The following is a 14,055-nucleotide window of genomic DNA, read 5'->3' as shown; positions in this document are numbered from 1 at the left end:
ATGAAAAAAGCTTTGGAAAACAATCCTTATTTGCTATTTGAGATTACAAGTTGGTTGATATGGTTGATCACGTGGATGTGAAACTCTTACTTTAAAATTTGATGTGGTTTCACACTACATTTTTATTCTAAAATGGCATTGTGTACAGTTAGGTGTATATGCAAATGTTTGTGTTATGATTAAATAGCAAATCTCAAAATAAGGCTAGATTTCCTTTCAGAAGCTATTAGATGCAAGTTCTTGGGTTTCACATGGAGTGATGCTGATGAAGCTTAGTGGTCTGTCCTATATGGAGGATACTAGGTGATCAAAGGATTCCCCTTCTACCTTTAAGCTTGAGGTATAATTATATATATATCCACCCTAGTACAGATATAAAAAATACCTGAGGACTTTGAACAATATGAATTATTTATGCAAGCAAGAGATATTTCAGAATGGAAGATAATGTATATGTCTGCCTAAAGAATTGACAGTTTCAGGAATACTGAGAATGCATTTGCTTTAACGTATAGTTTTGAAGTAAGTTTTCTGGAAAGTAGTACCAGTGCAAATGTTCAAAAATATTGCTTCCATCTCAGTATAAGCAATCTTTAAAAAATAAATAATTTTTTTTGTTACTTGAAATGTAAACACTGTAATAAAAACTTTGAAGATAAAATTATTAGTAAACAGAAGTTGAAGTCCCCAACAATGAACAGGTGGATGCCCTGATCTGAGCAGGAGGTGCAGGACATTGTGAAGGCCACACACAGAAACAAATGTTACTGAACAAAACAGCACCTTGCAAACAAAATGAGGGAATATGATTTAGCATAATCATATATCCTTTTCTGCCTCATTCTTATTTTGTGAATCACAAAGTTTGGTAGAGGAAAATTAGTGCGATACAAAAGCCAAGAGTTTTAGATTTTTGAGGTCTTCCACTTCTAGTTTATGCAGTATGTTTTATTAATAAATAAACTTGCTCAGATACCGTCAGTGTCTGTTTCCTAAGTCTGTAAAATCTAAGAAAACCATAGACATAATACTGTTGGATAAATAAAGCTGTGATGTGAGTAGTCTTTTAAATCATTTTAGTTATTAAAAGACTTTCCAAGCAGTGAAATTTTTTTTTTGTATTAATGGATCTTGACTGTGTATTTTTTTTTCCCTGTCCTCAGCAAACTTTGCAATGTCCTTGATAGACTGAATGTGATTGCAGAAAGTGTAGTAAAGAAGACTGGATTTTTTGTAAATCGACCTGATTCCTATTGCAGTATCTTGCGGCCAGATGAAAAGTACGTATAATTTAATTGATGCATAATGAATAACATCTATTCCTTGGAGAGCTGTCTGGAATTTCTATGTCTATTACATTATTTCTTATTCTAAGGCTTAAATTAATATGAAAGAATATAACTCGTTATGAAGTTATAGCTAAAATGATTGCAGTCAGAGGCATGTGCTAAGAAATACTAATACACTGAAAAATCTATAGGGTACAATTATGCTGCTGCTGTTCTACTTATAATGCACTCTTACTTCAAACCGTTATTTGTAACTTGTAATCTGTGCCATGTCTGTTTATATATAGTTTTGGGTGGTTTTTTTTTCACTTTAACCAAAGGAATCTTAAATCTGGGGGTAAATTTTACAAAGCAAACACCATTTGGAATTTAATAAATGGCTTCTTTTGAGGCATACTAATGATAACTGTCATCTAAATGTTACTGAGTCTGGTGTTTTCCGAAAGATTTTATGGTGTTCATACATACAAAATTTTAACTTTTTTAAAAAATACAAACTGTATTTGCTTAGGCTGCTGCAGAAGTACCATGATTTAATTAGCTGAATTCTCTCAAGTCCTGAAAATCCAGAAGTAAAATAACTTCCATATTAAAAGTTCAATAAGTTTTTGATTCAAGTTCTCATGTTAGGGACCTAATTCATCACTACCTAAATGGGCATTCATATTTTACATTAAGAGCATCCTTGCCTTTTTAGCTTATCTTCATTTAGAAACAGTCTGAGCTAAAACTCTCATAGGCTCTCTTAAGAGCTTTTCTCTGCCATGTACTGCAGCAAACGTGCCGACTGCAAACTAGCATGAACAAGATCAACACATCCATGCAATGCTATGTTCTGTAGAGATAGTCTGGTGAGTCTCAAATGCCAGCAGTGCTCCAGTCAGGCTAGGTAACCCTACTAACTTGAAAATATTCGGTAGTTCAGGGTTTATGTGCACCAAGCGTAACTGCTCCTCTACCTCAAAATGTCATTAATTTCTGATTCATGTTCTCTAGCTGTGGAGTACAGCTAAGGCCTGTATAGAATTGCAAGACCTGGGTGATATGTATGTATGTATTCTGCATGTATGCCTAGAATCAGTATGAGGGTAAGGTTTACATCAACCAGCTTGTGCTGCAGTATATGTTATGCCTCTACATTGGCATTGTACCTGCTGCAATTTTTACATACTCAAGACCCGGTCTAGCAACGTTTGTGTTGATCTAACTCTGTTTTATGGAGGGGAGCAAAGAAAATATTTTGTATGGCTTTGGAATATTTCTACTTTAAGGCTAGATCTTTTTGCAATGCAGTTTAAATAAAAACCTTCCTATTGCGTAGAGCTTTGTCTGCTTTCTGCTCTTTTGGGATATCAAATTTGCTTTGTGGCAGATTTTTAATTGTGACCCTTTTTCACTAAGCAGATCAATACATGGTATAATCTGGTTTTGTTTTGTTTTTTTTTTTTAAAGGTTTGTAAGTAATTCTGTTTTGTTTCCCTTGCAGGTGGAATGAACTGGGAGGTTATGTTGTTTCCACTGGTCGCTTGCAGGTACTAAAATATACTTTATTAATTCATAGTTATGGTGATGTAGGTCAGCACTCCCAAAGCACCAGTGAACCATTTCACTTAAATGCCCAATTGCTGATTCAAAGATTGCTCTTAAATTAATATTTATAGTAAACAGCATTATTGCAGTCCATCCCAGAAACTCAATTGGGAAACAGGGAAAAAGTTCTTGGTTGGTACCACAAAACCTTATGCTGTCGAAACTGTGTTTTTGCTGGAGGTAGTCTGAGCAATGCTCATATTTTAAACTAATTTCCATTACTACTTAGTCTGTAGTGCTACCAGTGCTGCTACACTGTAGCTGTAGTACAGCTAACAGCAGCAGCATTTTAACAAATGGCATAATGCAGTGTTAGATAGAAGAGATGAGGAATAAACATACTTAAGTCTGGTGACATATTCATATACGTGAAAATGGGTTATTAAAAGCATTTTCACCACTGCTGAATACTCTGTGCATTGTTGTAATTTCCATGACTAAAAGAAAATACTACTAGAAACACTGTTGCTTTAAGGTCAGGAAAGTGCTAACTAAACTATAGGGTAATAGATTTATACCTGAATGTTATGATTGCATACTCTAAACACAGGTGTGTATTCTTAAGAAGCATTAGTTGCTTTTGACTTGCCATTCATAATTTTGTGGTTCATGTAAGTTGGAAAGCATGTGACCATTCCTTTACTAGCTGATCACTGGGATGTGTTTCTTGAGGGCAGATAAACAGTGGAGTAGATAGAATTTGATCTGTTTTAAAATAAACCATATCAATGCTAGCTAGATTTTTAAAATATTAGTCTTACAGGTTTACCTGTACTAGGGGTATGATTATTTTATCTATCTTTCAACTTAATCATTTGAGGTAGTCACCATAGACATACTATGTAAACATTCGGATCACAGTTCATCTTGTCTTGGAATAGATGTCTTGTGTGTCCCACACAAAAAGTGCTTCTTTACTAATACAATAAAAGTTTAGCTGGCTAGCTTGTATGTAGCCACATATATTTGAGCAGAAGAATCCCTCATGCTGTTGTTCTAAAATATGATTATTGCAGCTTTTCATTTTATAAAACAACTTCATGTGCATTACAGAATTGAAAAATGGTGGTGCAAGCAGCATAAAAGAATATGTGCATGACTGTGACCTTCAACAAAATGTTCATGTGTTTGCTCCAGATATGGAAAGCCTAAAATAAAAGCACTGTCACAGGAGAAAAGTAGCAGGCTGAAAGCGTGCTTTATTTTTTGCAGTATTATGGCATACTTGAAAATAAGACCTTCTTCACTGAAATAAGACAGCCTTTCTTTTTAGGGTAAATCTTTAAGGCTCTTTGTACGTTGAAGGAGAGATGCCGTTTGTGTGATGATAGAAGCAAGAATAGCTTGAAAGCAGGGCGTACGGCAGTCTAATGTAGCTTACTAGAGATAAAAATCTAGTTTTTCTAGTAAGTAATTTTTGCGTTTTAAAAATTTTTTTAAAATGTCTTTTCTTGAATTTTTGAGAACTGACATAAAATTCAGTATTTGAGATCTGACAAGTCTTGGGATAGTAGGAAGAAAAAAATCATAAGTGTAGTAATTTGTTAATTTAAAAAAGTCTCTTATTTGGATTGCTTTACCAGACTGGAGTTCTCCGAACCAATTGTGTGGACTGTTTGGATCGCACTAACACAGCACAGTTTATGGTGGGAAAATGTGCTTTGGCATACCAACTCTATTCGTTGGGATTGATTGATAAACCTAATTTACAATTTGATACGGATGCTGTTAGGTAAGACATATTAATAAAGTGTGTCATGATTTTATTTCTTAATGATGTGTCAAGAGATTTAGGAAAAGTATGTCTATATAGAAGAAGAGTGCAATTCTTTCTTCTGGAATGATTTAACAATGTTTATTCATGCAAGTTTAAAAAATCATCCATACTTGCAATTTTCTTGAGAAAATCCAGTCATGCTGAAAATTTGCTTTTCTGGAAAAGTATGTTAGTCAGGCTTCTTACAAGATAACTGCTTGACTTCATTCTCTTTATATGCCTAAACTTAAAGCAAAGAGTTTCCCTTTTAAGTAAATGTAACAAAAACCCCACCCCAGTCTTTTACACTTACTTGTATAGAAGTACATCTTACCTTGCTATTTCCTACTTTGCCTTTGGAAAATTTTTGTGCTTTTTGATTTATTGAAGAAAAGTTTTCAGCAAAGTTGTTCTCTCAGATCAAGTATCAGCGATACTTGTTCAAGCATCCTCAAACCATTTAAGAAAACCCAGCATTTAAATTGAAAAGCTCTGGGGGTCAGGGGGAACTAAGCTACTTAACTTGTGAATATGCTTCAGAAATTGTGAGAGTCTTTGAGCTGATTTGTTTTTAGTCCTTATACCTGTTGTGACTGTGAAACTTATGTCTTCCTTGCTGGTTTTGACTAGTGGCTTGTTAGTTTTAGCACGTGGAGATATTAACTTGTATTTCAAAAAAGACAAACTACTCAGTCTCCCTGCTCCTTGACTTGAGACGTACCTTCAGCTCCTCTCTGTTCTCCCATTAGCTTTGAGCACTTGCCTGGTGCTGAGAGCAGGTACACAGAATCCATCTCACTTGCAGCATGTTGGCTCACTGTGTGAGGGGTGGCTTCTGGCCTCTACCTGACATCCAGGATGAGCACCCGCTTGCTGGCTTCCTCAGTGTGCTAGCAATGCCTCTCATCCACCATGTCCCAGCTGCTAGGTGCTGCATGCTTACCCCTGGGAACAAGCAACTGCTGCTGCAAATACCTGTTCCTGGGGACTCAGCGATCGGGACTGTTGGGTTCTAACTAGAGAGGATCAGGAGATGGACAAGTCTCTACAGTTACCACTTATTTCAGCACTTCAGGTGGCATTTTACTTTCTTTCCTTAAGCTTCACCGTCTTTCCCCTTCCTCTCCCTCTCCCAAATTTTCTCTGTTGCTTTCTGCTCCAAGTGTCCCATGTCTATCTTCTTCTGTCCCTCCTGTACCCTCTCTATGACCCAACCACACAAATTTCCATCTCTTACTATGATCTTAATAGATGATTGTAGTTGCTTTGTCTCTGATTTTCCTCATACTTTATTTCTCATTATCTCTCTGAAATGTAGCTATTAGTCTGGCATAAAACATTACTTTTATCTGGCCACATGTTACTTATTTTTTTCTTCTCCGTTGCACTAGATATATGCCTGTCTGATTTTGTCATCTGTTAAGACTTGTTTCTGAATTACTGTATTCAGAATAATTAAAAAAACCTTCTTCATAATGCAGCAAATTCCGAAGACAGGCATGTGCTATACTGTCTCTCTGTTGTGTGGTCTTTCACTTTGACCTCCTGTATCTTGTTCGCTGCATTGTCTTACATCAAGTATCTGCTTCATGCATACTCTGCCTCTTCATTTACACTCTTCTAATTGACCAAAAGGGTGTTCTGTAGCGGTCTGTCTTCCTTAATTTAGCTAATGTGTCTGAAATACTAACTTTTCTTTGTTGCGTTCTTTGACTGCCCTTCTTATACTTCTGATTTTTCTCATATGGTTTCACTGGCTGGCTACAATCCAGAATTTCTATTGAACTAGATTTTTGAAGTCAGCATTTTATTTCAGTTGGCCATCCTGAAGGAAAAAGAAACCATGCATCTTGAACAGTCCAATTTTGTGTCTAGCAAGATTAATCTTCTTAATGACTGTTGCACAGGACCATTTCTGCAAGCCATATTTCTTAGTGATTCCTTTAGTGTAATTGTTGTCCTATCTAGGAAGTTTCCTAGAGAAAGTGTACCTTAGCAGCTTATTTTATCATATGTAGTTAACTACTTTTCTCTCTGCAGAAGACTAATCTTTGTTTGACTGCAGGCTTAATATTTCGAGGCTGTGGAAGGGTAATTTAATTCTACAAGTATTTAAGGTTGTCTGCTTTCTGTGAACCTTTATTGCAGGGTCATTTTAACTCTGTTGATCAATCCCCTATGGTTGACTGGGAAATTTCTGAGAGGTATCATCTTTTTAACTGCCAGCTGTTGTCTTCAACCAGTTTTTTAGCTTTTAGCTGGCCAGGATTGCTGTCTTCTCCACTTTTTTTTAAAAAAAAGGCACAAGAAAACCAAAGAACAAAGAGAAGATTCTCATACATGGCATTATGAGCTCTTAACAATTTGTGTGGAGGCAAGTGGTTTTAGGGGTTTTGTTTGTTTTCTTGGGGTTTTTTTAAGTTACTAAGCAGCTGTTTCTTCCCTAATGGAGCTTTTTGTACTTGACTTTGGGCAGAAGATTTGCTGGACAGCCGTTTTGTTTTTACAGAAATAGATTTGCTGCTCAGATAAGTGTTCTTCATCCGGAATGTTTTGAGGAGGACTTCGGTCAGATGATTGCTGGGTTACTTATGCAGTACTATCCCTTTATTGGAAACTTTGTCAAAGGAATGCTTTTGTTGTTTGTTTTTTTTTTATGGTGGTTGTGGTGTTGCTGTTGTTGTTTTGGTTTGTTTGTTTCTACCCTCCACTCCTTAAAGACTTTCTTCTCAGATATTACAGTGTATCATGTGCAGGTACAGAGTCACTGTGTCTTGATATACTGATGTGAAATACATTTCCACAGGTTTGGTGGTTGGGTGTTTTTTTTGTTTTATTTTGTTTTTTTGCCTCTTAACTACACTTTCAGCATCTTGTAGCAAGATGTCAACCTTGTCATTGTCTTGCTCAAGCAAGGCCATAGTCTCCATTTCTGAGAAGCACTTTTCAGTCTGTTATCCTTTAGACTGGATATCATCTCCTTAGGTTAGCCTTGTTTTCTGAGACTGTTGTCTTTTTTTTGTTATTTATGGGGTGCTTCTTGATAATTTTTGTTATTTGGACTGCTCTCATTTTGGAGTCTACTGTCAACTACTTGATGCTAGAGGACTGCATTGCTTTTAGCCAGCTATCCTTGTTCATCTTAGCAGCTGACTCTTTCTACCTTCTTACATCATGTTTTTCTAGCCCCAGCAAATGGTATCTGACTGCCCTTCACATTTCTTACAAATCATGTTTATTCTCTTTGTACCTTTGAGCCATCATTATCATAACTAGGGAGATTTTTTGAAAGCTGTGTTAACTTCATTCCCAGTGGACTTGGCGGAAAACATAACCTTGAGATATTGGCATGTTCTGTCCAATTTAGTGTAATTAAAATACCTTACTTCATAAAGGTATATGGTTTGTATTCTCCCTGAGGGCTAGTAGGACATGTTAATCTTCTCTCTGAATCTACAGAAGTGCGTATGCTGTAGTGTGAATGCATTCTGATATATTTTAATTAGTGAAAATCTTAGTCTAATCCTTCTGAGTAATTATTATATCTGAATAAAGTGTTCACATATTTATCTGACTAAAGAATAGAGATATAGCTTTAAATTTTAATGTTTATAAGTTAATAGCATGTTGTTTTTGTAAACTGGCAGAAGTACTTAGGAGAAGAAAATATATTGCTTGCTAAACAAGAAAGACTTTGTTATTATAATACTTCATCATTTTTTCTCTTAAAACCTCTTTTCAGCAGTTTGATAGATGTCACATTTTACTTTTCCTTCAGATTATTTGAAGAATTGTATGAAGATCATGGAGACACACTTTCTCTGCAATATGGAGGTTCTCAGCTTGTCCACAGAGTAAAAACCTACAGAAAGATAGCTCCATGGACTCAGCATTCCAAAGACATTATGCAAACACTCTCAAGATACTATAGTAATGCTTTCTCAGGTAAATTTAGTTTTAAGTGCTTTCTTTTAAGCCGTTATTTAAAAAACATCTTACTTGTGATGTTTCAATAATCAGTACTATGATTTTATGACGGAGATCCTTTATACTGTAATTTCCAAATAACTCAGTAAAATCTGATGGATATCAAATGAGTATTCTGATTTGATGAAGTCTTTATCTCATATGCTATGCAAATGCATGTTGTATCATGGAGCCTTATTTGATAAGTTAGTGAACTGAGGTAAGAAGTATTTAGAAAATATACACAGGTAGCACTGAAACTGCCTGTGACATTTGTATATCAATAGAGAAGCAGGTAGCTGTTATGGAGCTGTTAAAATGATGGACAGAATGGCTTCAACAAATATAAGGAGACTGGCAAATCTAAATCTAACTACAAGCAGAAGGCTTCAAGTGGAGTATTTCTTGTGATGTTCCTGGGGACTTCAAACAAAAAGCAAGCTCTGATGCATGTGATTGTCTTGCATGAATAGAAGCTACTAACTGTTGAATCTGTGGTAGAAAAGACAAAATTAAATTTAAAAAGCTAGACATACCAAGGAAATAAGCTTTTTTTTTAAGATAAAGTAAGTTGTAAAATATTAGCTTACTCCTTTACTAGCTCATATCGGTCACTGATACTGTTCTGCTTTGTTCTGGACAGCGTTGCTAAGAAAAAATCTCGTTGAAAAATGCTGAGCCATACCTTATGCAAAATAACTGAAAAAATGCTTAGTGTTTTTAGAAGCCATGAGAAAGATCTAAAAGAATGATCAAAGAACAGTCTAAGACACGTCAGGATGACAAACATTGAGTGCTACTATGTTCTAAATATTGTGTCAGTCCTCTGTTAAAAGCTGCATAGCCAGAGAAGGAAGATGCAGTGTTTTTCAAGTAGATTGCAATTATTTAGAAACTATGTGAATTTTAAAACAGTGAGTTGGACACTGGCTAGAAATACTTCAGTAATCTCTTGTTTCTTTGGCTGAAGTTACTGCTTTTGTTAGTGACAATTCTGTGTATGTAACAAGTGTGAGAGTACAGCATTGAAAATACTGTTGCTGAATGTAATTTATGTAATTTGTGTATCATATTTCCCAAATTAAATGAGAAATGGAGAGCTTGTTTATTTCAGTTATATGGTCTCTTATTGTTTGCAGTGGCAATAAGGTATAGCTTCATCAATTCTTATGAGCAAAAGGAAGCACGCTTGCAGTATCACCTGTATGGATAAGTACAAGATGGAACGAATCTCTGAAGCGGTTCACTTTTATGCCAGCCACTTAAATGGTTAGATGGAAGCTTGAGCAAAGTTCTAGGTCCACATTTGGAGATGTGGTCTACTTACAAGAATAGTCAAGATATGCATGCATTTTAGTAGTAAAATAATTTGTTCTGAAAAAAAGATGTTACGAAAAGAATACTGAATGAAAAAGTCCATCTTGTCACCTGGGCGAACTTGTAGCTGAGGACACAAACAGATGTTAGTATTTACTGAAGTCAACTGGATAAATGAATCTTTCAAAAAGGTGCTGCACAATTTCCCCAATTTACTTGTGGTTTTGGTATTTGATCCTATTTGAGCCAAATATTTTTGAAGCTTTATGCATTCCATGTGTTTGAAGATGGCATTGCTGAAATATAGCATTCAATGTTGTATTTACTGCATTTTTAGTATGAAATGTTAAAAGATTCATTTCACTGAAATCTAAAGGTTCACTGTCCAATGCTGCCTATTCAGGTGACATCTGCAAGCCTGTTAATGTGACACATTGAGAGAGATCATTTTATTCTTGAAGTTTTCTCAAAAAACAGAGATGAAGGAAGCGTTTTTAGAACAAGATTCTGATTTGCTATACTGCAATTACTATTGTTACTATCCATCATATATCCTTTAAAATACAAATAGAAATCTGGGGGCTAGCCAGTTCATGATCCAGCATTTCGTCGTGTTTCTAATCTGAGAAACTTTTTTTTAATGCTTATGAATTTTATGTACCAGTAATAAACAGACAGAAAATTTTAATGATTTGCTTGAAGTCATACTGTATATCAGATTCAGAACAAGATTGCAAGTGGCCTGCTAACAGTGCCTCCTAAATAAATCACTTAGCCACACTTGTTCTGTTTGTCTATCATGAAAAATACACGACTCTAAAAATAATTTACACTTTTAAGAAAATGGTTTCATCTGTTGACCTCAAAGCTCTTAGGATAATCATTACTAATTGAATTGTACAGATGAGAAAAAGTAAGACATGTATTGATTAAGTGACTTGCCTGGAGATACTGATCCAGTAGATAAGACTTGGACTTGTAAGAAAGATAACTTTGAATGCAGTTTCACCCTAGTTCATGATATGTGGCTTAGCTTTTCTATATATTTTCTGTACCTATAAATTTGTAATATGTTGCCTGTATAATAGAAGAGTGAAGAATTTAAAAAATGTTCTCAGGATCAAGTTAGTGACAGATGCTTAGAAGAAAACCAAGTTTTCCTCATAAAAATATGGGACAATTGATTTTTTCAGTAACTTGAAAAAATCTTCCAGGTTTAGGAAAAAATTCTAACTTTTTTTGCATGCACGTTTTTAATTCTAGCATTTGAAAAAACTAGAGGGTGCAGTGTAGTCTGAGAATTCAACTGTTTGAAGTGCCCTGGTTATAAGCAAGTGAGTTGTACCAGAAAAAAAACATCATCCAGCTAAGAATTAGGTGTTCCTTCAACCCCCTCTCTGGCAGGCATTCTGATTAGTTGAATTCTAACATTTTTCTTTCATTTGTGATCGCCAGAAAAATTAGGAAATAGTATTCCAAATAATATTCTTCCAGCGTTTATGCCTCTTAGAAAGTAATGTGACGTTGCAGACTTCAGTGCTAGAGTTGCAACATGCATAATAAGCTTCTGGAATCTGGAATAATCTATTTATCCACAAACAGGACTGGACATAGTAAACTACCTTTTAGTGTTGTATGAAAGTAAACTTAATTACTCTAACCTTTTAGTCGTGGGACGTTATAGTCCCAATTGTGTTGAATCTCATGATTTAGTAATTTGTCATGTAGTGCAGTTGCAAACTCAGATTGAGAGCAGTAGATTATTTTAGGCTAATTCAATTAAATGGCCCCTTCAGTCCCTGTTTTCTCAAATGGTCTTAAAAATGTGCTAGTATACACGTACTTTGCAGTATCTTTTGAAAAATCAGTACAGTCTTTCCACTTGCTTGTACAGAATTATAACATTCACTGCTAACAGTGAAGCGAGAAAACCTGTTTGCTCTTTTGTCTGTGCTCCACAGTGCATTGACACATTCTTATTTCTTTTTGAAAAGAGATTTTTCTATCTACGTAAGAAAATTGATCTGAGAAGGTCAATATCCTGTTTTTTCTGGCCAGTGTTTCAAAGAAAGACAAAAGCTTTCATTATTTTTGTTCAAAATTAAGTCATAAAATTGTTCAACCCTTAAAGTAAGGCAGGGGGGAGGATTGTCACCTTTCAAGTTAACTGTCTGCTTCCCCAGTCACTTGCATATGTTTGTGCCTGCTTGAAGACTTATGCATAAAGAATCTTTAATGTTATGGTTTTTTACCTACTTTTAAATTACAAGTTGAGAAGTAAGACAGTAGAAAGACATTTTCTGATAAATGTCCTGTATTTCTGTTAAGTTTAAAACACAACTGCACAACTGAAACAGTAAATGCAAAAGAGAGTTTGAGTCCTTTTGCAATTTAACATTTAACAGCAGTAATTTTTTTTGCTATGGAAGAAAGGTGAGAATGCTTTAATGAACTGCTGCTGTAGACCATTTCAGACAATGAATTGGTTAATTCAGCTGGTATGAGTTTAAATTCAAGCTGTTTTTCACAGAACAAATTTCATTTAGTTTTATTTCATTTTAGCATCTGTCATATAGCTAGGGACATAGTTTGTTAACTGAATTATCTTTTCCTCTAATTGTTTTACAATTATTTAGTTAACAGTTTCAGTATACCTTCTGTTCCTGGCAGGTGAAACAATGGTAAATGAACAAAGGAAGCTCATCTCTGCCTTTAGCTTTCACAGATTACCACCAATTTTAATCTATTTGCTCATGTTAATTAATTTTGTCTTTAGGGCTCCTCCAGTTTCTATACTTTGAGAGCTTTCTTGGGTTTTGTTCAGCACTTTCTTTAAACCACTGACTAAATAACTTATCAGGAAGAAAATACCTGCTATTGCTTGTGACTGTTCCTTTCTTTTCAATTTTCAGTGTCTTCAACAAGGGGTTTTTTGTTTATTTTTCTTCAGACCTTTTTACTGAGTTTTGCATAGCTTTCTTGCACTGTTCGTGGCCTTCCTCATTCTATCCTTATGTCTTGGTTAAACTGTTTTGCAATTTTTTTGCAGAAACAATATGGCCTGCAAACCATAAGGGCCTACATGTGCTTTTGAGTATTACTGTGTAGAAGAGTTAGTGTTTGTAAGTTGATCCTCTTAAGAAAATTGGGAAGGTGATGAGCAAGAAAGAAGGCAAAATAAGTATCTTTTTGGAAGAGTGCTCTGAAGGGACAGTAAAAGTATCTGGAGGGAGTATGAGTGGATAGAAAAGGAAGAAAAAAGCCAGATTCCAGATTGAAAGGCCCTCTTAGTGGGGAAGGGGAGCCAAGCAACATCAAGAGGTTTCCCCTTTCTTTCCCTTTTCCTGATGCCTTGGCCTGTTACGCCATGTGACTGTTTATACAGAAGATCCCACTTCCAAATGTTGACCTCCACATATGCACACTTCTGTAAAGTACTGTACTTTTCTATAATCCTGTTGTCACCAAATTTCTACATAGCACTTCATTTGTTAGCTGCTTGTGTGTCTTAATTCCCTGTAAAAAATATTACGTGTTGCACAGAGGGAAGAGGTGTTTGAATTCTGGGGGAAGGGGAGGTATTGCCTGAAATTTTGGTGGTAGCTGGAAACCAACTTTGTCCTTGCTGTCATACCACCACTTTGTGGATTCTGGTTTGGTTTTTTTTACCTGCTTTCTGGTATACTGAGACTTAAGTTTGTCTTTTTGATGCAGTGTGTTGCTAAAGGGACACTCAACTCTCATAATACTCTTTTTGAAATGTGGAGAGGGCTGAAGGAGTAACACTATTTATTGAACCAGTCTGAACTATTCTTTGTCTGATGATAACTGAAGTGCAAACAAGAGTGGAGATGCGAGCTTTCCACATGCTAATTCCTCAGGGCACAAATAGAGCTCAACTCTCCACATATTCCCCCATATCTGAAGATTGTTTGCATATAAGCCTTCCTCTGCCCCTACGACTCTGCTTGCAAAGCTGTCTTTATCACCATTCACCATCCTCAAGCCCTCATCTGACTCCAGCTTTTCTTCCTATTTGTTGTAACTCATCCTATTTGCAGCTAGGTAGCAAGAGAGATTTTAAAGATGCAAGTGAACAGCAATGTTTCTTGTCATGCTTCATCTACAGTGGTATGT

At 35.6% G+C, this 14,055-nt stretch overlaps 1 protein-coding gene across 2 annotated transcripts in view; it reads left to right on the top strand.

Annotated features, from left to right (window-relative positions):
* Positions 1-14,055, top strand: part of FIG4 (FIG4 phosphoinositide 5-phosphatase) — a 72,687-nt gene that overhangs the window by 27,570 nt on the left and 31,062 nt on the right. For both annotated transcript variants that reach the window (XM_068416936.1, XM_068416926.1), the window contains exons 12-15: positions 1,164-1,280; positions 2,776-2,821; positions 4,463-4,611; positions 8,414-8,580. In XM_068416936.1, coding sequence (XP_068273037.1) covers positions 1,164-1,280; positions 2,776-2,821; positions 4,463-4,611; positions 8,414-8,580 — 479 coding nt within the window. The remainder of the gene's footprint in view (positions 1-1,163; positions 1,281-2,775; positions 2,822-4,462; positions 4,612-8,413; positions 8,581-14,055) is intronic.

This window comes from Nyctibius grandis, chromosome 1, assembly GCF_013368605.1.
Source record: "Nyctibius grandis isolate bNycGra1 chromosome 1, bNycGra1.pri, whole genome shotgun sequence".
In the NCBI taxonomy this organism is placed as follows: Eukaryota; Metazoa; Chordata; class Aves; order Nyctibiiformes; family Nyctibiidae; genus Nyctibius; species Nyctibius grandis.
The sequence above is the reverse complement of the archived record's forward strand: the minus strand, read 5'-3'. Positions and strand labels throughout refer to the sequence as shown.